This window comes from Eucyclogobius newberryi, unplaced genomic scaffold (assembly GCF_026437365.1).
Source record: "Eucyclogobius newberryi isolate DKJ021-1_F unplaced genomic scaffold, fEucNew1.0.hap1 SCAF_2, whole genome shotgun sequence".
In the NCBI taxonomy this organism is placed as follows: Eukaryota; Metazoa; Chordata; class Actinopteri; order Gobiiformes; family Gobiidae; genus Eucyclogobius; species Eucyclogobius newberryi.
This window is the reverse complement of record NW_027315834.1, coordinates 20,251,637-20,277,689: the sequence shown is the minus strand read 5'-3', so window position 1 is coordinate 20,277,689 and position 26,053 is coordinate 20,251,637. Positions and strand designations below refer to the sequence as shown.

The 26,053-nt window shown below is 41.2% G+C and overlaps 2 protein-coding genes across 3 annotated transcripts in view; both read right to left on the bottom strand.

Annotated features, from left to right (window-relative positions):
* Nucleotides 1-20,728, bottom strand: part of grk3 (G protein-coupled receptor kinase 3) — a 33,185-nt gene extending 12,457 nt beyond the window's left edge. For both annotated transcript variants that reach the window (XR_011928131.1, XM_072454225.1), the window contains exons 1-3: nucleotides 20,339-20,728; nucleotides 15,242-15,318; nucleotides 86-159 (exon numbers count right to left, since the gene is read on the bottom strand). Coding sequence is in view for 1 of the 2 variants with exons in the window: in XM_072454225.1 (XP_072310326.1) it covers nucleotides 86-159; nucleotides 15,242-15,318; nucleotides 20,339-20,451 (264 nt within the window). In the remaining variant the exon portion in view is untranslated. The remainder of the gene's footprint in view (nucleotides 1-85; nucleotides 160-15,241; nucleotides 15,319-20,338) is intronic.
* A 2,654-nt stretch (nucleotides 20,729-23,382) lies between these two features.
* Nucleotides 23,383-25,015, bottom strand: cryba4 (crystallin, beta A4). Its single transcript, XM_072454377.1, has 6 exons — nucleotides 24,896-25,015; nucleotides 24,602-24,645; nucleotides 24,236-24,354; nucleotides 23,945-24,086; nucleotides 23,719-23,861; nucleotides 23,383-23,611 (listed from the first exon to the last, which is right to left on the bottom strand). The coding sequence occupies exons 2-6, from the start codon at nucleotides 24,638-24,640 to the stop codon at nucleotides 23,464-23,466; spliced, it is 591 nt and encodes a 196-aa protein (XP_072310478.1). The 5' UTR covers nucleotides 24,641-24,645; nucleotides 24,896-25,015; the 3' UTR covers nucleotides 23,383-23,463.
* Nucleotides 25,016-26,053: the final 1,038 nt, after the last annotated feature.

Below are 26,053 nucleotides of genomic sequence, written 5' to 3'. Positions count from 1 at the left end.
TATGTCCTTAATCAGTCGCCCATCCCATGCACACACAGGTCTAATCCAGCGCTACACCAACAGGACACTTCAAAGACAGACTTACTTCTTCGTAGAACTTGAGCTGTGGCACTGCCTCGTCAATTTCATTCAAACAGAAGTCCTTAAACAATAGGAAACCTGAAAAGAAAAAGAAAAACTTTAGCATATGGTGTGGAGTGCTTAGTTTTATTATAAAGTAAGACTAAAGCTAAGACTAAAAACCTGTCCGACATTGACGTGGCCTGTACTCTTAAGAGAATGGCAGAGTTTAGCATGGTAAGGTGTAATTAGTTCTACTCTAAATCATGGACCAAAACAAACAAACAAGATGTATGACGTTTTTTTCTGCGCGTGATAAAAGGCTATGGACCTGAGATATAAAAGGACACTGACCGTTTGCTACTTAAATATATTCAAGTCGAACAAATGCATCAGCGGTATTTGGTAAAGTAAGAGGCCAGTGAGGTCCAGGACACAATCGACTCAAACAGCTTCACCTGATTACATGACGCATTAGCAAAAATAGACCGCTGACAAGACCCTGTTGATTTGTTAGGTCACACTTTGTCTCTTCAGTCGCTGAGGGTATCTTACAGTCAAATAGCTACACAAAATCAATAATAAACATCTTAAACCCCAAAGATAGTCTAAATAATAATAAACATATTTCAGCTATACAAGTCGTGCTAGTTTTGTTTGTTTCATAATAACCTAAATGTATTAAACTGGATTATGCATTTGATGAACTACAGACTTGTTGCTGTTTAATATTTACCGTAAATAAAAAATAAGACTCAGAACATTTACCCATGCTGAAATGGCCACTATCGAGAAGTGTCACTTCTTCCCCTCAGCTTAATCTCTTGTCCAGATGTGACGCATCACTTCCCCTTCTCTCCAAGAGCAACTACAGTCCACACAAACAGCACTCTTTCACATTATGAGTCAACAGTGGCCAAACATGTTTTCTGAAGGTACTACTGCTCCTCCTACTCATCAATCAAATAGCATTTTTGATTTTTATATCACCATCTAAGTGCTCAAGAGGTATTAATGGAGAAAGGGCACTCCAGGATTAAACTTAATCACAGAATACTTCAACACTGCCCAGCTAATTCAACAAATAGCCTCTTCCAGGACACACGCACACAGACACACACACACGCACGTGCACAACTAGTGCAGATAAGAAGTTCCACAGAGCTTTGTCTCATTAGTGAGATCACCTGAAAGATCTAAAAATACAAACTGCTCGTCCTGACAGCCTCTTGTGGCCTCTAACACCTGGTGAATCTGTGATGAGAAATTATACTATAAGTTTGACCATAATGCAGAAATTCCTAGTCTACCTTAAATAGAATATTAACAACAAATGTTATAGGATTCAGTGCTAATTCCAAGTCATATGTGTTTATGTTTCACTACAAGAATGCTGGCATTTGAAATTAGGATCTCTGTCCCCAGCAGCACCGGCAGGGCCACACCTGTGCCCACTGTGAGAAACAGAGCATCAGTGACCACTGACCAAACAGTTCACCAAACATTCTGCTCTTGGGCTGTAAAGCTTGTTTTAAAAAGCTTTTTGGTACCACTTTTTGGGCATTCGTAATAGCTTGACTTTCTTTCCCCCAGCCCTATACTTCTGTCTGGCAGCAGGGCCTAATGGAAGAACACAAATCTCCTTGTGAGTCTGATGAAAAGCCAGATGAAGGGAGTGGGGAAGAGTGAAAAGGTTTCACGTTTGCCATCTAATGAAAATAAATCAATTCAGTTTTATTTTATACTTTATTTCATTGAGATTCAGAATCTCATTTACAGAGTCCTGGTCCTTGAACAACAAGTAAAGAGAAACTAATTACTTGACCGACATAACGCTGACCACTCTTCTACAGTACGGCCAAAATGTCTGAAGAAAAGACTTGAAAGCAACAGGCTGTAGACCGAGTGCTTTGCTCTATATTAATGATACTGTGATTTAGTGAGTAAAGGCCTGAGCGGTGCACTCGGCGAACAAGTACAAAATTTTGATTTGAAATAATGCTTATCTGACGTGTTACTCAAAAATATTGTAGTATAGTAACGCAAGATAGCATTAAAATGAAATAATGGCGTTACAATGCATTTTAGTTAAGTTACCTGGAAACAGCACATTGGTAAAGTATGACCCAACTGAGAGTTGAGTCCAAATAAAGCCTTGACGCTTAACAAATATGTCTCAATATGCAAATGATAAAAGGAGCCAAAGATATTTATACAGTCACGTTCCTTACTCTACATCTTACTTAAGCAAACTGCCAATATCACAGGACAAAAGACAGACAACAGGTTATTGTTAGAATATAGTACCGTAGTAAAATACACAAAATACATTATTACCAGTATATGATTGAATAGGCACCATAAATGTGACATTAGTTGCAAGAAAGCAACCCGCTTTAGTGATTCTAGCTTCTGCATCGGTTTCGACATTAGAGGCACAAGAATTGTATGTATTGAGCTCAAATTTACAAAAGAAAAAAGGACTATTTTCTGGGAGCCAGGCTTAAAAGCTGCACCACAATTGTATCATGTATATCCAATATCTACAAATAACTCCCAATGGTTCTATTCAACAGAAATCTTTTGTTTCACTGAAGTAAATAAAACATAAAATAATATTGCTCTGTCACTTAAAAAAGCAGAACTATACAAAGACCAAACCTGATTCAATTGATGTTAGAAGCATAGTTCTATTGAATAACAAAGCTAACACTGTAAACGAAGAACAAATTCCATCTTACTGAGCAATATGTTCCAGCCCATAGCCCATAGCCCATATTGCTTAGTGGGCCGGATTTGGCCCACAGGCCACCAACTGAATAGCCCTGGTCTATGCCCTTTATTGCTTTGTGGCCAGGTAGTCTCTCTATTTCCACACTCTTTTCTCATCATCTATTTTATTCCTTCTTTAATCAATTTTATTTCTCCCTGTCGACAAGCAAATGCAGCAGTTCTGGTGGGGTTTCCATGGCAACCACAGTTGCTAGGCAACACACAACTCTCCATCATCCATTCCAGAAGTCTGACAGATGGAGAGGGAGAATGCAAAAACACAGCTAGAGAGAGATGAGAGCATTGGGGTACATTAGGATGAATAAAGCCGTCGCACTGGGTAAAACCGAATGCAGAAGGGGAATGATGCAATAAAAGAAATAAATACAGAGGAACATTAAACCAATTGACTAGTCCTCTCATGGATATCCTCCTCAATTAGTCCAGCGCCATATAAAGCAGTAGTATACTCTCTGGACTGGTTTAATGGTGTGCAACTGCTCATACAAGCTCCAGGTTAGACATTTACTAAAACGTAGACCAAGCAGCACACAAGGATTACACTGGAAAGTATATTGTATTAGAAACCAAACAAAAGAGATAACAAGTGAAGCCGTATTCTAACTACAAGCTCATCATAAAAACCAAAACAGGGAAACAAACAGTTTGGTGCTTAGGGCTGCAGTTGACTTAACAACTAATAAAACTCTGTAAATCAATAAGTCGACAAGGCGGGTGTAGAGCGAGGTCTGAAGACGTTTTGGTATCTCTCTGATCGGGCTATACATCTGACCCAAACTGCACTCACAGGATGCGATCATAACCAAGCACAGAGAGAGGCACCAGTTTTCATATGACAAAGATTAGATTAAGCACATATAGCTGTTAATAAGATGGCAACAGCTTGAACACTCAAAATTTCTGGCAATTATACTTCGAATTTGGAGCCATGAGGACAGTATGTAAACAAGGGGTAGTTGTAAACAGGCCAAATCATGAAAAGAGTGTGATCTACAGCATTTAGCAAAAGAGCACTTGTAACACTACCCCTGAGGATAAAAACACCCTCATCTGCCTGACAGTGGTCGTCATGACAGTGGCCAAGGTCTGTTGAGCTCAAGGACAAAGCATCAAACTCAGAGATTAAAGTGATGCTTTATTTAATGTTAAGGCTCAGGAGGTTGAGCTTTAAGAAACCAAAAGAACACCTGGACATGTTGGAATATAGCCTAGTGCCATATACAATGACTAGGTTAATATAGCAATAAAACATATTGCTGTATATTACATAATTTTTGTTTTGAATCCAAATCTGAAAGAGAGAACGATCCAAATGCAGATAAGTGAAATCTGTTAAATATGCACTATATAAGATCGAACTGTAGGAACATTTTGATGTTCATTACCTAACATGCGTTCACACAAGAGGAACTAGAGACTGCATCCCCAGCGGGGGAACTTCTTTTAGTCCCTGCAGTGGGGAAGGTACTTTTCAATCAGACGGAACCTTTTGGTAGCAAAAGTACATGTACAATTTCAGACTTGAAGCTGAGCCTACTCAACTTTTTCCCACCAGAAAGTGTAAAAGCAGAACATTGTGACTATAAACCAGACCACTACACACTGTCATCTTATTATTTGTCGTCATGATACTATTTGTTCCAGTAGAAATTAAATTCTTATCGAACTTGAGACTTTTGAGGTCAGGTATAATAAATTCACATAAATCACATTACGTAGTTAAAACTCTTTTCCTCTTGTAATTAGTCAATTTACTTTCCACGTGTTAAGTGTGTCCAAAGTGTTAAGTGTATCCATGAATGTATTATGTTATCGAGTGTATCATAAAAGCAGAACTTTGTGAAAAAAATCTGAACTATTTGGACAATGTCTGAACTTTGTGGGGGAAAAAATATAAATTCAATTAGACATATATATATATATATATACATACATATATATATATACATATATATCATTATTAAACATTTTATCTATTCAAAAAAGAACCAAGTGCTTCTCTCTGTATTGTTTTGGGATGAGAGCTGATTCATTTGGCAGTTTAAGGATATCGCCTGCTTCACTTTTGTGCCTGAAAAAGCTAAAGCTAGTGGCCTGTGTATGCATGTGAATACTAGTGATATGCCAAAGGCGTTGCGAGAGCTGGGAATGAGTTAGAAAGGTTTAAATACCCACTTCCTAATTCACAGTTTGAAAATGTGGTACCCCAGCTTTAATCAAAGAATGTAACTGACGTACAAAGGTTGGTCAGTTATAATTGAAATAGGTTTCCTGCACTGTGGATCATAATGTAATATATTGGACATTTTAAATTGCGATATTACACAAAATCTAAACGAGTCTGCTTACTTCCGGGGTTTCCACCTGCATCTTTATGGTACGTCGCCTTTGAGAGCTGCAGGTCGTGATAATGGATACACAACGCTGTTGAATCCTACGCATGTCCCCATTTAAGAAAACAAACTTGCAGTTAAACAAAGTACCGGCAAGTAAAGAGCGGAGGGTGCGTATCTACAGGGAATATGGAAAGCAGTGAAACGGGGAGTGTCTGAGCAGTTGCATTTGGTCAGCGGGAGAATAAAGATGACTCAAACATGCGTGAATCACTCTAAATACAACGTCAAGGTGTTTGATGAGAACGGAAAACAATTATGGTTAAAAGCTCCTAAAGTAAATTTTGCATTATGGGAATCCTTGAAATAGAAAAATCTATTAGAAAACCTTTAATAGATCACAAACTAGTAAGAAAGAGCCATGTGAGTCACTATACGATGCTTTGGGATGAGAGCTGGTCCATTCTGCTTCACTTCTGTCTGAAAGAGCAGTTCTAAAGCTCAAACATAATTGAAAAACATGCGTTCTTGTGCCTGTATATCTCCATGGCGATAGAAAAGATGAATGCAGTGGAACATTCAAAGCACACACAAAAAACATTTCTAAGACTAAATCAAGGCTCGATTTTAGACAAAATATAAATGCGATAAAATGGATCTGCAAAAGCAGCAGCTTTATCACTTGTCATAGTTTATTTGAAGCATCTTTTAGTTCCAGAAGGATGAAATTGGCACTATCAAGTTTAATATTATGTTTAAGGCTTTGAAGACCACGATTGGTTGCTCTAATTTAAAAACAAATCTTTATATTAAACAACCAGCCAAACTACATTTATAGCTCAGTGTGTATGCCATGCAAAACATCAGAATCAGTGTTCATTTGCATTTCAAATTAACACTAGTCTAGCATGTGGTGTTTTTACCAATGAGGCCAACTTAGTTTGTGCAATTAATAAAAATAATACTTTTGTACAAATGTACAAAGGTTGTGGTAGTAAACACAAGAGAGCAACGCTTTATGAGCCCATTACGACCTAGCTGTTTTATTTAGATTTAAATGAAATATCAAGTAAAATAAGATAGAGGGAAGTGGAGGAATCAACAAGTGTGAGACAGAATAAGGACAAAAGCAGCGTGAAGGCGGAAGATAGAATTAACTATTCAATTCTCACAGGGGCTGAGACAAGAGTAAGTAAACCTCATTGAAGCCTGCAGGGCCACTTTAGTCCCATAATGCACCACACACACTGGCACTTCTTTCTGCTCAGGGTACCACATATCAACAGTGCAAAATGCCTCCATATAAATATCTTTGAGTAAGTATTCAATACCGTATATATTTTGGCTCATTATAGATATAAATAGAACCTACATTTCGTCTTTTTGTTGCTTTGAAGCTTCAATACATCGTTGTGGCAGTAATTGTTTAGAAATGCTAAAAAACTGTCTCAGCAACGAGCATCAGGCCAACATCCCTGACATCAGACACTCATGACTTTGCTTGTTGGACAGCAGGTGCGGGGAGCTCGGCGGGTGCGGGGAGCTCGGCACGGTGCGTGCGGAGCTCGGCACGGTGCGTGCGGAGCTCGGCACGGTGCGTGCGGAGCTCGGCACGGTGCGTGCGGAGCTCGGCACGGTGCGTGCGGAGCTCGGCACGGTGCGTGCGGAGCTCGGCACGGTGCTTGCGGAGCTCGGCACGGTGCTTGCAGGGAGCACGTCGGAGTGCACGGCGGGGTGCATGGCGGGTGCAGAAAAGTTGGAAAAGCTTTTTTGAGGCAAGACGCGGCGCAGCAGACAATCAAGATATTTCGCTCTAGTGACGTGCCTTCGCACTACCCGGAAGAAGGAAACAAAACAAACCCTGCTTGAGGTTTCGGCCAATCACACGTGAGATTCTCACCGAGACGAAAGCAGAGAGAGACTAAAAAAATGTCGTCTTTTCAGCTTCAACCTATTTTGAGATGATCCCTAAGGACGCATAACACGCCCTCAAAAAAGGCTTAATTTCCTGTTTTTTCAAGGACAAGTCACACCTAATGGAATTGATCTACGGAGCTCATATTTCACTCACTAATGCGTTTTTATTGTCTGACTGGCCAGGACGCCATGAAAAAGTGCATTACAGATAGTGTATTTTCACAATTGGCCAGCATGGGCGCAATGAATGCCTTCACTTCCTCTTCCTCTTCTATTTTGATGGAACATTTCCTCTCGTACCGTGGTCTTAGCATTAGCGTTTGCATCAGCATTAGCGGCGGGTCTCTGTTGCTAGGTGACGGGGGTACAGGAAGGAGGGGGTACAGTGTAAAGTCTAAAGAATAAAGTCTAAAGAACAAAGTCTGAAAAACAAAGTCTGAAGAACAAAGTCTGAAGAACAAAGTCTGAAGAACAAAGTCTGAAGAACAAAGTCTGAAGAATAAAGTCTGAAGAATAAAGTCTGAAGAATAAAGTCTGAAGAATAAAGTCTGAAGAATAAAGTCTAGAGAATAAAGTCTAGAGAATAAAGTCTAAGAATGCAGTGTCGGGGCAATCGCAATCGACATCAGTGGAGCTACCAAAGCCTAAAGAATGAAGCCTGAAGAGTAAAACTGTGCGGCGGAAGCACCGAACATCAAAGAAGCGGAGGAAGTCAGTCCTGGAATAAAGCCGGTCGGACTCTGAAAGATGCCAACCAACGACATCAGTGGAAGTATCAAAGCCTAAAGAATGAAGCCTGAAGAATAAAGCTGTGCAGCGGAAGCGCCGAACATCAAAGGAGGACACTCTGATAGATGAAGTCGAAAGAATAAAGTCTGGCGGTACTGCAAGAGTCTCCCTGGAATAAAGCCGGTTGGTCTCTGAAACAAAAGTCTAAAGTCTAGATGTACTGATATAAAACAATAACAACAACAACAACAACCTTGCTCAACACCCGGTCTGGAGAGACGGGAGATGGCGGAGGAGAGTGGATCGGGGATGGAAGACGTTCTGGACGGCGTGGAGGAGCAGCCTTTTCTGCCTGCACGTGCCCGGAAACGTAAAATGTCCCTTAGCTCGTCCGAGGGTTCTGGGAATGAGCAGCAGGATGAGGCTGAAGCTATTGATGTCCGGGGTGAGAGCAGAGACTGTAAGGTGATCATAAAGCTTGCACAGGATAGTGCATCCTTTAAGGAGTGGAATTCAGTGGCATTGTCAAAGAGCCTAACTGTAGCTGTGGGAGTGATCAAGAGTGCGAGTGTCCTTAGAGATGGCTCGCTGCTGGTCGTGTGCAAGGACGCGGCTCAGCAACGGAAGGCGATTGGAACTAAACGTCTGGGTGGAAAGGACATTCTTGTGTCTAATGCTGAAAGAAACACGGTCAGAGGAGTTATCGTAGGTGTCCCTACGGCGACGTCTGTGGATGAAGTTAAGGAGAATTTGACGGGAGTTACGGTGGTGGACGCTAGGCGTTTGAAGGTGACCCGGTTTGGGGTAAGATGTGACAGCTTGTCGGTAATGGTAACACTTGAAGGGAGGTGCCTGCCTAGTAAGGTGTTCATTGGGTACATGTGCTATAGCGTCAGGCCATATGTTCCGCCGCCCCTGCGTTGCTTTAAGTGCCAGCGCTTTGGGCATATTGCAGCGGTCTGTAGAGGGAGGCAGGGGTGTGGTGGATGTGCAGGAGATCATGAGTGTGGGAGGTGTGACGTGGGTGCAGAGCTGGGGTGCTGTGACTGTGGGGAAGAGCATGGCTCTGCCTGCGGGGGATGCAGGTTTGGCGGAGGAGCTGCTGAGGTGCAGAAAATAGGGGTCTCTCAAGGTATATCCTATGCAGATGCAGTCGGGAGGGTTTCAGGTGGCGAGTTTGGAGTAAATACAGAGAGAGGAGCCAGCGCTGCTCCCAGCCAGGGCGAAATGAGAGAGGCCAGCGTGGCTCCCAAGAAGTGTGGGGGTTTCGGGAGTGGAGGTCCCAGGTGTGCAGGTTCCAGGGTTGGTGGGAATGCCCTGGTTGTGGATGGAGAGGATTTTGTGCTCTTTGTGGTGGATGTTGTGGACTGTGCTGCTCAGACTCAGGGCGGGACTGAAAGGATCGGGATCATTGCTGGGGCTGCAGGGAGATTCCTTGGAGCAAAGGAGCTTGATTGGGCAGATGTGGAAGACAGGCTAGGGGCGCTGAATGGGAGTCGGAGTGATGGGGGTCTGCTTTTGGGGAGTCGGAGTGATCGGAGTGGCGGGATGGGGGTGGGGGTGGTCTCCTGTCCTCGCCCGGTCTCGTGGACGCACGGCTGCCGAGCGGCGACATCAGTGGACATGTTGGGGCCTATGGAGTGAAGCCTAAAGGGTGGGGCTGTGCGATGGAGGCGCCGAGCGTCGGGGAGGGAGAGGAAGATGGAGAAGAGTCTCCCTGGAATAAAGCCGGTCACAAAGACATATCATGACCTCATGGGCTTTGTAACACCAAAGCAATGGAAGGAGTACTTTTACGGACTACGACAGAGTCTGAGGACTACGACAAAGTCTGAGGAATAAAGTCTGGCGGTAATGCAACACTTGGATGCCAACCGCTATAAAACAACAACAACAACAACAACAACAACAACAACAACAACACTTGGATGCAAACCGCCATAAAACAACAACAACAAAACACAGTCGCGCGGGAAGGCGGTCTTTAATTATTATCAAAAAATAAGACAAACAATTTAATACTGTCTTTCAACACGAATAGATTTCACATGTGTTTCTTCCTTTAAAGTCAGAACTCTACTTCAAACCACATGCTTTTTGACAGAGGATTAGCCATGGAAAGACCCAAGCATATCACTGATGATTACAAATGACTGAATCTCAATCCCAATTACTTGTGTCCTTTTAGGATCTGTGACACTAATATCAATTGCATAATAGATTATGTCCTGTTTCGCAAATGCTGTGAAAAAGAGGCTTAAATGGTAGTGTAGCGCGGACAGAGTTTCAAATATGTTTGTACATCGGGACTTACAAATGATTATGCGCCGAAGAGAGATGGAGAATTTTACCAGAAAAAGCTCCAGATTGACGAGAAAAGTGGAGTCAAACAGCACATTAATGAAAGTACAAATGTATTTCTGCATCGATTTGGGTTTTCATTTGGGGAAAGATTCTGCCATTGTCTCATAACTATTCCAAATCTTTATTAAAATTGTGTATTAGTGAATGTGATAAATCAATTAGGCAAGAGAGAGAGAGAGTAGTTTAAAGGGAAACAATCACAACTAAATAAAATCTAAACTAAATCAATAAAATCACAAACTTAAGTTAAACCAATGATGTGTGTTATTTATTACATTGATATTAGTGAATTAGCCTAGAACAGCTTTCACTATTTTATCAAAATCACAAGATCATAATTGTCACTATCCTTACATGTTATCTGTACCGGGTTAAAAAATAATATTTCTCAAAAACAAGGTGGGAAGTGAATCAGATGTCCCGATTTTGCCCATTTAGGACGCAATCTTTGAAATTCAATGTCTTTAAAGATCGCTAACATTTAATGTGATTAGTTTTTAAGATGTATTATTTATGGCTTCATTTAATGACAAAGATATAGCCCAAAAGCTAGAATACAGTCTCAGGCTAATTTTCGGTCCACCGAAAAAGTGCAGTAGTGGTCTTCTCCCACACAAGCACATGCGAGGTGCGGGACCGCTCTGACCAATCAGAGTAAGAGCTGCAGCGGAGCAGGGTAGTATTTCAGAGTATACAACAGAGAAAAAGTTCAAGATATGAAAATAGGCAGAAATTGCCACAAACTCCGACCTGTGTGAAAGTTGTACGTGTGTCAGCAGAACAAGTTTTTTTTTTTCACAAGGGTTTTCTTGATAGTGAGAATGGGGTTGTACACAAATGCTGAGATGTAACTGAGAATGATCTGTAAGTGACAATTAATGTACTCTGAGTGATTCATTTTAAAGATATTTGTTATTTGCCTCATCCAGAGCATGCGCATCAAAGCCCCATACGTTTTCATTTTGGTGAGATCGTCATACACAGGTTATGCAAGTGACATCCCAGCATTCTACCTTTTACACCTTGAGTGGCAAAAATGAATGCGAGTCAATGAGATTGTCTCCTGGAGGAGCCAAAACACACATATAAAATGTGAAAGCTGCTGCAGTCAAATAAGAGAGACCGTACTATTCAGACTATAAGCCGCTACTTTTTCCCACGCTTTGAACCACCCTGCGGTCATTACAACGGTGCAGTTACTGGCTAACGGCCACCAAGGGGCACTCTAGCAGAAAACGCAAGCGTTTGACACACTGTAGAGGAAGACGTAGGGGGACACTCGCTCAAAAATGCGTGTAGCGTTGTATTGCAATCAGACTCATATTCACGGAGAAATGAGTCTAATGAGGAAGTGAATCTAGACGTGGCAGAATACAAATACACGCGGAACATGACATGCGATTTACAGCAATCTGCAGTTTAGAACCTGCAGCATTGAAATGAGACTTTCTTGGCCCGACCTGCTCCACGAGCCAAAAGCCAACATGTGCATCACTACTGTGGACCATATTTCTGTGTAAATATCTCATGTTACAACGTAACACTCGATGAATAAGTCTGTTTTTCAGACTTCCTATAAGTGATCTGTTCTTCTGTATCTACCTCTGTATCTACCTGCGTTGCACCTATGAAATTTCCCCATGTGGGACAATAAAGGAATATCTTATAAGTACGAGCTCAGGAGCAGATGATTCCCTATGTGAAGACACAGACACAGGTAAATACATTAATCAGGTAATCAAGGACAGAGGGGACAGTAGGGAGAGCTGCAGCATGTTCTTTGTTTATTAATCTTCAAAATGCTGTGTTTTATTACAATCCAACTCATATTCACCGAGAAATTTGTCCAATTAGTCCCGCAGCGCAAGAGCCCCGGGTGCAAAAGACGCAGCACTACCGCGTTTAAGTGTAAATATCTCATGTTACAACGTGGGCACCTGCGGTTTATAGTCAGGTACCCACGTATATGTACAAGTTCTATTTTCTTCATGAATTTTATGTGCATGGCTTTTATTCAGGAGCGCTGTATAGCCTGAAAAGTACGGTAGCTTGTAACGAACATCTAAAAGCACATCAAGTCATCAGTAGTAAAAAACCACAGCAACATTGCAGGTTACGCTCACATATATCGCTGATACAGACAGACAATACATAGTTGAACTTGTTACCCATCATCTTAAATGCGCAGTTTTTTAATGTTAAACAAGTTGAAATGTCCTAAATCTCCAACTGCCATTTAGCAAATGCGCTTGCTAGGTCGAAACTATGACGACTTACTACTTTCAGTTTTTGGCCAGCAAAATTAGGCCAAAAAAGCAAAGCCACTCTCTGCCACATCAAGAAATGAATGTAGGTGCATAGCCTCTACTGTGATTCAGCTCTACGCTAAGACAACACTTTTACCCACTCGTCCTATTGGCCAGCCTCTGTAATGTTGCATTCAGAATGTTTACATGCAAAGTCTATGGAGGATGCGCGTCTAGGCCGCTCATTATTTCTGCGGTACGTTCCAGGCGGTTGGCGCGGCGCATCTTGAGCGTCTAAGGCCTTGATGCATTTAGCCTGTGCTTATGATATTCCACGCGTTTCTGGGTCTTTAGAGCAGTTTGGTCAGATGTTTTTCCGGATATACTTATGTGCTCTGTGCCAGTTCTCTGTCCCTGTGTGCAATGCATTGTGTTGAGACCCCTAGTGTCTAGTACAAACAACTAGAGACATATTGTGTGATTTTGGCGCAGCAGTCTGATCATAGCCTAATAGTGCGTTCAGACCGGGGGTCAAATTCGCGCCCGACGCAGAAGTTGGACGCCTGTACAATTGAAGGCAGATGCCCTGGACGCGCGTCCGAAAAATACACTCACCAGCAGACGTGCGTCCGAGGCGTCCAGCGCACATGTGCAGTGGAGGAGTATTGCCGTGATGCTTTTCTCGTGGTGTTATGGCGAACAAAGTTGAGAGAGTAGAGTGGCTTTTGGTTTCCAAAAACTGAGGGCTCCGGTATGTCTGGGACAGCTCCAGGAGCTGCGTCTTAAGGATTTTTTTTTTTTAATCGCTGCAGGGTTTGTTTCGAGTCTTCTTCCGGGTAGTGCGTAGCATGTCACGGGAGCGTAATCTCTGATTGGCTGCCGCGCCGCACCCTCTGGACATGCGTCCAGTGCATCCAAAACGCCCAGCGTACGACGCTCAAATGCAGGATTTGCGCCACAAAAACTGAGGAATCGCGCCGCCAAAAACGCAGGACGCCGAAGACGCACATTTACATAGACTTTGAATGCAAACTGAATGCTTTTGACGCTTTGGTGTGAACAGGGCATAAGGCTCTGAGTGAAAGACAGGTGGATTCAAATAAATCACAGTAAGGAGATTATCATCATTAACCTCATAATAACATACCGTAATTTGCACACGAAAAAGCACACCGGATTATTAAAGGTGCCATAACATGCTTTTTTCACGTTTCGTAGTCTATCTTAAGTGTATAATTGATAATAATAAGGGTTGTGCAACACCCTTAACATAATAGTTAAGAAATATCACCCAGACCTTGGACCCCCTCACCAACCCGGAAATGCAAACGGCTTGGTTTGATATTCGCTCCCACCCTTGCGAAGAGCGATCTGGCTCCCCCGCCCAACCCGTGACGTAGTCTCAGAGCGCGTGTGTGCCCCGCCCGCCCGCCCTGCCCTTATGACGCGGTCTTGCCCCACCGCCTGTCAGTTTGGAGATTCGCGGAAAGGAGATAGTCTGTAATATAGCTAAAAACTGCAGGAATCAATCAAAAAAACACTCTGGGTACATATATATATCACTTATGAAATTTCCCCATGTGGGACAATAAAGGAATATATTATATGAAGCACAAATAGCAATGTAAGAAGGTTAAAAGCTCTGAAAAGTCGATTTTGCATGTTATGGGACCTTTAAGCGCACCATCAGCTATCTGTGTACCATTTGTACTGGTCCAAACATAAAGCGCACTGGACGATAAAGCGCATAAGAAACAAAACAGACGATAAGTCAGAGTCAGTTGAGCTTTATGAAACGCGTTCAACTCATTCAGATCAACATTGTTCAACATCAAAACACACTCTGCTATCGCTAAAAGACACGTGAGCGTATTCACAACAACTCCCAGCCTCGTTCAGTTGCAACACGTAAAATATAACACAATACACTCACTTTTTCAGTTCATTCCTCATCATCAAATCCTTCAAATGTGCCGAAGTACATCCTGCATAGCTATGACCAGACGTCCCGGTTTACCTGGGACAGCCCCGATTGTTTACGCCCCGTGTCCCGGTTTAATGTCTGCTGGGGCGCATAATGGTAAAAGCAGCCAAAGCGCCGATAGTGCTCCCTGCTAAAATCTCTTTGGTCATGTGATCCCACATCTCGGATCCACGCGCCAGTTCAGTGATGATTCCGGCCTTTTGATTCCCACAGCCCGTAAGCGCATAATATAAGAGTTCCAATGGTCTCTAGGCAGCAGCCATCTTGGGCCATCACCGGTAGGTGTCTGCGTTGTGCCTGACTGAAAATGTTGTTTACGTTTTGACAAAGTGTCGCGTGTGCCGTGTGCCGGAGTACTGTAAATATAGTCGCGCATCCGCGTCTCGTGTCCCAAATCTTCTTTATACACCGTGTACCACACAAAATATCTTCGCGGTCAGTAAGCGCAACCAGAAATAAACCATATATTATGCGCACCGGACTATTAAACGAACGGACGGCTTTTGAGAACGTTAAAGACTTTTACGTGCGCTTTATAGTGCGGAAAATACGGTATATAAAATGGTACTCATGATCAAATCTAAATTGTGTTCTTAGTCAAAAACAAACGCTGTGCAGATCAGAGACATTTTAGCTCTAGAAAATGTTGATAAGGTTTTTTGGCATATCGCCTGCCCCTACTACAGCCCTAGAAGGAAAGCATCCGAGAAATTACTGTATGTGAACCAGTGGAACCACCCTTTGTGTGACCATGAACGTGTGAATTAAAACAAGTATTCAGATTAGCATACAGTATTATGAGAGATTTAACTCACCAATTTTCTGGTTGAAAATTTTGTCAAACGTTAGTTCATCTCTCTCTTCAAGGTATTTCTGCATCACACTGCGAATACTGTGGAGAGAAAAAAAAAGTATTATCTATCAGAATCAAGAGATTTTTGGAATAAAATAAGAAACCTTAGAGTTCATGTCCTGATCTTGGACTAGGTTAAGAAGTCACATTGCACCAGTCCTCACACAAAATTAACTCCACAAGAGAGCAGAGCCACAGGGGAAACTGAGGGGATCCTGGAGAGATACATGCTTCCCTGGGAACAAGCTTTAATGAGGAGTGTGGGGAGAAAGAAACAATTAACACCCCCTCCACGGGCCCATTAACACTACAACAGCATCATGATGCCAAGGGAACTGACACATAAGGGAACTGACCAGGCTTGGCTGCATCCACGAACACCTCCACAAGGCTCTCATGTCCAAGCAATATAATTTTACATATGGATTCTTATCTTGGAGACGGTATAAAATCAACAGGCACACATCGAATAGTCATGGTGGAGTGTTTTGTTTCATCTTGTATTGATCAGTTGGCCCGTTACAATTTATTTTTGGGCTTTACAAAATAAATTGAATTAATAATAATAAATAATAATTATTAAATAAATAATAATAAATAATTATAGTAATCATCTTCCCCAAACCATCTTCAAATAGAAGCGTGTCAGTCCTGGATCATCTGCAGCCTGTCCGTCCGTGGGATCTGTCCTTCACTGTGGTTCTACCAGGGGTTTCTACTTTTTCACACTGAGTTTTTTGTATATTTTCCTTGCTGAGCAGGAGGGTCTATGGACAGGGGATGCTCTGGGACAGTTTCCATTAATTTGCTTAATTCCTGTGAAAGCTGGTTAAGATGCTTCTCTTATTGACCAATGCCTTGAAGGTGAAAAACTGTTGTTTATAAAAATACACTGTGTAAATGAATAACAACAACAATTTAGGAATGCACCCCAATGCAACTGTTGTTGTGAATTTGGGCTTTACAAAATAAATTGAATTGAAACACTCACCCGAAAATGGATGGCAAAAACAGACATACAATTGCCAGTGCATAAATGTAATAATGATAATTTTATTACTCATAATTGTATAATCTGTATTGAGTAATATGTTAAATCATAACATGTTTTACATACAAAGAGAACTGCACTATAACCACCAAGAGAGGCTACAGTGATCACATCCTATTTAGTTATCCCCATTGATGGGTGAGAGTTTAGGCTTTAACAAATAGTGAAGCATTGTTAGCATTTGCATAGAACCATGTTCAAGTCATCTATGTATTAGTACAAACATTAAGCCCAGAGGAACATCCTCTTCTTTTTGTTTACTTCAGTCACGTTTTGCGGCCCAGAGAAGGGTGCTGTTGAGTGTCCAATGTGTCCAGTATATGTCCAGCTTCAGATCTCCCTAATTAGTGATAAAGCTATAGGGTTGCCCATCAAATAGACTAGAGCCATTTCAGATGGAAAGAGACTACAGCAAATGTTTAACATTATTTGATCTGGCGTGTCATTTCTGAACATGAAGTCAAACATAGCTCCACTCCTCTCATGATGGCTGCCTCTGTGCTTGGAGTACCTGACAAAGGGTATTGCATAAGGCACACAATTGAGAGCCTGAAAATTAAAACTTTGCAGTAGATAACTACAGTATAAATATCCGGTTGATAGACTTTTGAGGAGCTGGGGCAAGAAAGCTCATGTGGGCCTCCTTTAAAAACAATATAATAATAGGAAGAAAGTCTAATTCTGGACCCCACAGTCCCTGGAATAACATACCCCTTTGCCCCATTATCTCCAGCCACTTCTCTGCTTGTGAAACCTTGTGTAAAATAAGGTACAAATATATAGAGTTGTATATGTACAAGTAAATACATTTCTAAGTAATAACTTCTATCAATAGTGTTTGTACTTTTTACCAACATGTGTTTTTTGGGTGGTTTTAGGTTTTGACAAAATGAATAATTTTCTACTTGATTTTGGGATGATAAAAAACACTGACAAAGTTCAATATTACTATTTTGTGAAACACCTCATATAATGAAATCCATTTCCATAATTTTAGATAATGGGCAAAACTCCATGTTTAGCAAAATTCTACAATTTTCTCTTGAAATGTCAATATAGATTAAGTTTGTACAAAACAATCCAAATGCTTCACACATCTTAGCCAACCATTGTTCCTGTGTAGACCTTGCAATTAAGCTCAAGTTCAACAATGAAAACACAAAAGTACACCTTTCATTAAGCTGAACTTTTTCACTGACGTGACAACATTTCCATTAGCCTTCCCCCATGCCTCTCATCTGGACCGTCTTTGGTATTGCTCTCAAAATCACACCTCTCTGCCAGAGGACACAGCCCTGGCCTGTAGAGAATGTTGCAGCACCACACGATCTTCCAAATGGTACATTTAACGGCACCCCCAAAAACCCATAGTTAGTAAACTGTTTGTATAGAGTGTAATGTAAGAGATCTAATTGAGTTATCCAGTGAAAAGGCATTTAACGCGGCAATGGCTCCGCTGATCAATAGGAGTAGAACATCAACACCAGATAACCACAATATTATTATCACGTAAGTGACACAGGAAGACTTGCTGATTGCACCGCTTTCAGTTAATGGGATCTATCTAAATAAGCAGCCCTGTTTTAGGATTATCCATGCTTGTTGACTGAAAAAAATAAAATAAAAAGTTGCATTAAATAAAGGAATATCTTATCTTATTTGTGAGTGTGTTAATGCCATAAGTTAACTACGGTAACCATTTATATAGGAATAAGGAGAAGAAACCATTTCAATTAGGTAAAACTAGACAGTCAACAGAAAGAATGCAGAGCACTGTGGCACCTCTGCTACGGCCTCTGCAGTGCTTTGAGTTTGGTCTGAGCTACTCTCCTTGCTTTGAATGCTTTTAAAAATGCTTTAGCGCCTCCGCACCGCAGCTGCTCCGCGTGCAGTCTGAGCTCAGGGTTATGCTGACTGCAGCTCAATAACCACAATACAGCATCTATGAGAGGGGCTTTAAGAATAAAACATCAGGATACATTTTTAAGTACATTTGAAAGTGCAGTGCACAAAGGTATTTCTCTACAATGAGAAAACAAACCCAGATGGCAGTGATGGCGTTCCATGTTATGACCTGTAGATCCCAGAGAAGACTCAGTGGATGAGGCTCAATCATCAGAGGGCATTCGGGATTCAGATCATCATGAACTCATTTATCTTTTTATGTTGCTATCATGATTTCACTAAAATTACCATAATTATTTCCATTGTGTTTTTACTTCTGTTGATGCCTTGATTAAATATATTAAAAATAAAAAGCAGTCTATTGTAACAATGTATAACATCATCATATATATCAGATATAGTGTCCATAAAATGTTGTATAGATTGTTGCAAGATTTTGTGATGACAAATAAGACCGATTTCAAATCGACTAACCTATATACTTACTATTCTTTAAAAACACTGTTCAGACGTGGAAGAATCTTCAGCAAAGTTTATGATTTTTGCTGAAAGAGTTGTTCAGGTGAGGAAAGGGGGCATAAGTAACTCACTGGTAAAAGCCCAGACTCACCTTCAACTTCTGGTAAGTTTACTGTAAATTAGCAGAGCATTGTGACACAACTAAAATAGCACTGATAAGATAAGATAATCCTTTATTGTCCCACATGGGGAAATTTCATTGGTGCTGAGCATTATATTGTAGAAAGAAATTCAGTTGTAGTCATAATTTTCTAAAAACATGTCTCCAGAACTGAATCCTTTTCTACAATGGAACACTCCTGGGCGAATGAGGGATTACACGGACATAAAAAATGATAGTGGTTTTGTCAGTCTTAACAATTGCTTTGCGTTTCTGTTGAAGAGCATTTATATGGGCTGGTGCATTTTCTTGAACATCTCTGCTGCATGACAGGAAACTCTAATCTAACACTTTAAAATGAAAATTAGCAATTGATGAGAAAATATTGCATGCTTTTAACATTTTACCTCAGAATCTAAAGACTTGATGAAATAGTTTCTTCTCCTTTCTATAATAGGTCAATGTTTGCACAACAATTAAGTTACTGGTTTATCATCTGTAATATAGACATATGGCTTTAAAATATAAAGTATAAAATGTTGTCACAAGACAATGTTGTAATTGATCTCATGCATGGGTCAATGTGGTTTACAGCCTAGCAGAACGGGTCACTATGCATTGCGTTTATATTCCGAGTCTATTCATATTCAAAGTCTATTTTTATTTAATATCTTATTTGAATGCCACTTAAAAGTGTATTTTATAGTTTACTTTTTTGGGGGGAATCCTATTCATATCAGTGTTGCACCATATTGCGAAGCAAACAAACTGAATGAGTTAGCAACTAAAATAAATACCAACATTTGTTTCATTGGATTCTAATGTAAAATCTATTACACTGTACACAAATGTACAAAATACTATAATATGCAGTTATTTTATAGGTATAACTGGAGTAGGCGCGTCTTGCATACAACAGTAGTAATTTGACTATAACCAAATAGTTCCATCAGCTCACTAAACCCTCTATGAAAAGTAACTTCAAATAACCAAATTGTAACCACATCCTCTTCACTCTTGTAGCATGTTACACCACCAGGCTACAAAGAGCCTCCACTCGGCCTTGGGCCAGAGGTGTATGCACTGAGCACACAAAAGTGAGTTGCATCTTTGTATTAGGAATGAATTAGGCCATTTAAGCCAACAAACCCTAATCTAGTATTGGCCTGTGGCCACATTGTTCTGAAAAAAGGCTACAACACAACAAGCAGTGCATGTTGACTGACACAAACAAACAGATGAGCTATAAGAACCCAATAATACCCCTTTTGTAGTGCAGTGTCAGTGGGGCAGGTGAATAAGACAACACGCTGGCTGTCACACGTAGGAGCTCCAGTTGTATCTTAATTAACCCATATCAAATAATATCTGTACAATATTTGAGAGGAAACCTAACACAAGTCTCATACAACTATAGATAGAACAGATTATAAACAAAATGGGGGGGGAAAACAAGAAAAAATAACCTGATGAAATCGGGTTACCTGGGCTCAGGGAGGATAATTTTCTTGCTCGCCCGGGCCGCTGGAGTAGATTTGCTCTTCTCCATCGCCATCAAATAACTCACATCGGCGAGCACTGCTTCGAGGTCCGCCATCTTTCGACCCTGGAACGATCAAATCGATAAAACACTGGGTTCGAGAGAGTTGTTTCAGGGGATCAGAAAACAAAGTCCATCAGATGTGAGGAGCATCAATGGTCGCGGTGACAGCACCAGCGGAGCGAATGGCACAGTTCACCGTCGATATGAGTGGAAATGTGGCGTTGTCTTGGTCGGCTTATTTCCCCCTCAAATCATGATCCAGAAACCCAAAGTGTTGCCATAAACCCAAATGGTGACAGGTCAATACAAAAGGCATACGCAGGGTCACAAAGCAAGCGCCTACGTTTGTGAATTCTGTTCATTGGCAATGGCAATAAACCTTCTCTGATTCGGATTCTAATGGTTGCAGCGTCATTTAGGCTCAAATCTGCACAGGAGATTGTGATGGTGCGTGCAGAGCTGCAGTCGTGGTTTTACGCAGCACTTCCTCATACAGATGCAATGTGGCTCAAACACACACACACACGAAGATGGTCTGGAGACAGCTGTCAACTCCTACAGGTCTCCGGGGGGGGTTGTCGGCCCAGTCCACTTGATGGGAGACGCGCTGGTTTTGCCTCCTGAGCGGCACAAGCCCGTCGTTTTCCTTCGATTACAAGCGGCGATGTCCTCGGTTTTGAGACAACGTGCGTTCGCGGTTTGCACTGCACAGATGAGTCTGTTCTTGCGCCGGGCGAAGACGGCGCAGTGAGACCTCTTCGCGTCCGAAAAAACTTAAGCGATGCTGGGCGACGACTCTCCTCTAAAGTGACTGGGCTCCGTGTGTTTTCTCCCCTCAAAGAGCCACAGATTCGACACACGTCAGAAGCAAACCCGCACACGCACCGCTAAAAAGAGTGGCCCAGAGAGTCATGATTGAAGCCCCAGAAATCCACGCACTGCAGTTGTTTATGTTCCCGTGGTCGCCGCTTCCTGTGTAATGGTTAAGGTTCCTTATCGGCTCATCAATCATTAAAAACGTCGGCGAAAAGATGAAGCGAATCGGGTGATCTAGCACCAAAAACAGCTGAGAGAGGGGGAAAAAACAACTATTCTTGGTTACGAGGGAAAGTAAAATCCACACATCCAGAGCAGGGCCGTTTTCCCCTCGGTGTGTCTGGTGTTAGATTCATGTGCTAGTTAACGTTAGCTTCGACGAGACTTGCTAGCAAAATGAGACTTGTTAGCCCGTAGCTAACTCAGCGCGAGGTGCGGATCAGTCGCTGTGCGCGTCTACGCGCTTCAGCTCCCGCAGAAGCCTCCGGTGTGCCTCGCTGCTCGAAAGCATTAGCACTCACGGGGAGATTAGCACGGGCACGATTTCAGGCACCGATTTAGTTGGTTCAAACGCTAGCGGAGGCGACTTAAGTGGCCTGTCTAAAAGGGGAAGTGTGTGTACCCTTCCCAGAGCAGTTAGAGCGAGTCTAGGTGGAAAAAGGCGTAAGACTGCAAAAAGTCGAAGTTAATCCATGTGTGCGTGTCTTGTCCCAGAGCTCCAGAGACAGTCCCCGCTCGCCCACAGACCATGCACACTTTGCACAGCACCTCTGAGCTGATGGTGGCGCAGACTGACGGTGGACGAGGGGAGGGCTCACGGCGAGATGATGGAACTGGGCTGCACACTGCTCATTTGTGACCGAGACACCCTTTTGTCGTGGTTAAAGTGAACAAACAAGTTAAACCATGGGAGGATTGGCAACACTCTTCTCTCACAGTCCGACAAAAGACGCACGATCTGTGAGTTGAATGTGGTGTTTTTAAAGGGGCTGAATAAACAGACGCTGAGTGGCAAGTAATAAGCGCCCTTTATAGATCACAAGGACAATACATTTAGTACAGTGAGTATTATAGTCATGTCAGTATTTTGGAGTGCAGTGTCACCATGGTGTGCACATGCCTCCTGCCTGGGCTTTTTTGGTGCTTCAACTTCCTCTCATTGCGACGTGGAGAATTGCAAAACACGGACTGGATCTTTTTCAGAAACTGAACCCGGGTTGAAAGGGAGGCCTCTGTTATGGGTAATGTGTTGTTGTTGTTGTTGTTGTTGTTGTTGTTGTTGCTGTTGTTGTTGTTGCTGTTGTTGTTGTTGTTGTTGTTGTTGTTGTTGTTGTTGTTGTTGTTGTTGTTGTTGTAGTAGTAGTAGTAGTAGTAGTAGTAGTAGTAGTAGTAGTAGTAGTAGTAGTAGTAGTAGTAGTAGTTAAAAATCAAGAGATTTTGTGAGAAGAGAAACTGTGCTGTAGCTTTAAACCCCAGAAGGTAACTTTTTACTAAAACGTGTATTTTAATTGCACAGAAAACTTGAAGCAGGTTTACATCCCCACCATCCTGCTTGTTTCCATGGAAATGTTGTTTCTTTGGAAATCATTTCCCACAGTATACCATGACGCGTTGGCCTGCCCTATCTATCTCCATGGCGAATGGTCAGAAGTGTGGTTTTAGCTTTCTATTTCCATAAAATGATGCAGGTGACATACAGAAAGTTACATAATGTTGCTTTAAGTTTCCACCAATACCGAGACTGCGAGACATTGAATATGAAATTGAATTGAATAAATACTGGTATACACTGAGCTCAATGCGTCACTCGTAGTTTTAATGGGACTACACCGCCTTCCCTTGGTCATTTGTGGTAATGCAATAAAGTTGGTAAATTTAGGGCCAAACCATGGAGGGCCAAACATGACTTCCTCCTGTAATGCGGTCAGTAGAGGCCTACGGCATGTGCACTTGTCTAGAAACCCATATAATATATATAAAGGTGTTCAAATAAATCAATAGCTTAACACTTCGTATGCCTACTTAATAAATGTATTTTATATTATAAGATTAAGCATTCAAAATTGGTTTCATTTTGGCTAATGTTTTGTACAGCATCATTGTTTTTACTTTAAAGTTTAAAAAAGTGTTGTTTTTTCAATGTAAAACAAATACATTGGTAAAAGGGAATAGGGTTTAAGAAAGACAGTTTATTCAGCACTTGGAAGCAGCAGTGGTCAAAAGAGAAGGGAAAAGGCTTTGCATATGTGGTTACTGCTGAATACGGCGGATGGACTGGATTTGAGGGGTCTGGCAGTGGGACCCAAACTCCCTGAAGTGTTTGTACTCTCCACAGTGACGATCACACTCCATGATATACTGGTATCCACGATAACCAGGGTACTGGTAGCACACAAATCTGTAAATAAATGGAACACATTAAAACATATTCTGAAAGAGATTTACTATTATTTCTAAAAGTTCAAAAAATAAAAGAAAACAATTGTATTTAGTGAGGACGCTTACGCTCCAGACTGGATCTTGAAAGAGCCAACTTCGTTGTTGCACCAGCCCATGGCCTGGAGGGAAGGGTAATCGTCACTGAGCTCACCCTTGCGGCCAAGGAAGTTCTCACGCTCATAGATAGTCATACGACACTCTCTGTGGTTCTGCAAAAAATAAAACATAAATGTCAGAATTATAGGTTAGATACTATAGATTATTCGATGTTTATTTGGAATGTTTGACTCACAGCACAGGCAATAGGTCTGAAGGAGGTCATTCTCTCGATGTGATAGGCATTGCTTCCACCAAATGAATCACACTGAGGATACTCTCCCCTCTCCAGCACAAACTGCTGTCCCTGGTAGGAGGCATGCTCATAACCCACCCAGCTGAAGAAAACATTAATGAAAACACTCTTTCATTACTTGTCTCAAGAGGCTTGTTTGCATTATGAAGGAAAAGACTACACAATTAAGAACCTTCAAGTTCTACATTACACATTATTGTTGATATTGTTTATGTATTGTACAGTACTTACGCTCCACTTTCCACTCTTAGGGAACGCACACTCTCAAATCCAAACTCCATCACATTGCAGCACTCAGAAGTGAACTCATGGCGGCGACCCTGGAAGCATTCCTCATCGTAGACGATGATCTGGAATAGATGTGCATGTACAGCTTTAATTCACTCAAATGGTATGTTGTAGGACTACTAATTATATCTACTTTAAAGAAATAAGATAAAGCTTCTATCTAGATGATTTGAACAAGAGGATCGCATATTAAATAATATTCTCAGATGACAAAACTTATTTCTAGATTATACCAGCATTCAACACTATCAACACGGCTGGTCAAATGTTTAACTGTAAAATGTAACACTGTTTAAAGCTCAAACTTACCTTCCAGTGGCCGGAGAACTTGGTACAATGGTGAGTCATCTTGTCTGAAAGAAATAGATAAATCATAATTGAAATCTAGGCTTGCAAACGACACAATGTAGTTGTAGAGGTGTGTGTTACAATATGACTGATTTACCTGATTAAGATGTATATCGTTAAAAATATATATGTAGCATAGGTAGCCTCTTTTATAAAAATCTATCTCCACAATCTTTAGTTTTGACAGGGAATAGACATCGAAAGGTTCCTGTGTTTGGGGCAGATGCCTGTACTGTCTGTGGGACAGGGACTCACCTTGCTTTGATGCTCTGGGGATGTCCTGCTGTGAGAGTGAGAGCAACCACGCGCCCCCACCCTTTTAAAGCCTCCCCTGGCAAGAGGCCATGCTGAAAGCTCCGGGTCAGCAGCAGGGAGGGGCCTAGTCTTTGTCACTCATAACAAAAGTGGCATTAATTTGTACTGGGGTAGAAGTGCAAACCTCACATTATTGCAGCAGGACACCAGTCATTTAGTAATTGGAAGTAAATTATTTATGAGACTTTAGTTTTCATAACTGTCTTTTAGTAATGAATTTGCTTATCCGTTGTACTTTTTCCTCTGCATAAAGTGAATATTAATAATTGTATTATTATTATTATTGTTAATCAATAATAAGCATGTTATTATTATAATAAGCATGTTATTATTATTAATAACATGAAATGGTATTTATTTATTTGTCTATGGGAGTTTTTATTTATTTATAGGAGATCTTCTACTGAAAGTGTTTTTCAGACTTCCTATAAGTGATCTGTTCTTCTGTATCTACCTCTGTATCTACCTGCGTTGCACCAATGAAATTTCCCCATGTGGGACAATAAAGGAATATCTTATCTTATCTTATCTTATTAATAATAATAACATTAATAATAATAATAATAATAATGTTGTTATTATTTTTATTATCAATGCTTATTCAATTTGTAAAAATAAAATGTTTTCCCAGTTCTCGTTATATATTAAGGGGAAAAAGTAGGCTTTTCTTGTGCAGTGATAAACAAAAACCCAGAATGGTTAACATTTCATAACAAAATAGATTAACCCAGACATGAAATGACAATTATTTCTTATCATATGATACAGGGGTTTGTGTGCAATCAAATACTTTTTAAAGACGTCTTTAACACAGTGTTATTTCATAATTGTTAAAGAAACATGTTACCGTTGTAAAGACTCGGTTCGGAAAATATAGGGGAAGCGCAACATAAAAGACAAAATGGACAAACACACTTTATGGCTGCTTGTCTAGATGTTGGGATATACATTTCTATTATGGAACAAAGTTTATTTCAAACCTAAGCTAGTATAGTAGAAGATTAGTTGTGGTGGTGACAGAGAAGAAGGATTACCTATACATTCCACTTTTTTACATGCTCTATAGCATACGGCTTGAGCCCTGCCACACATGGAGGA

Coding starts and splice junctions, on each gene's coding strand:
- cryba4 (XM_072454377.1), bottom strand. CDS start 24,640: ATGACTCACCATTGTACCAAGTTCTCCGGCCACTGGAAG. Junction 24,355..24,601: donor AGTTCTCCGGCCACTGGAAG/GTAAGTTTGAGC, acceptor CATCTATTCCAG/ATCATCGTCTACGATGAGGA. Junction 23,612..23,718: donor TTCAAGATCCAGTCTGGAGC/GTAAGCGTCCTC, acceptor ATTTATTTACAG/ATTTGTGTGCTACCAGTACC.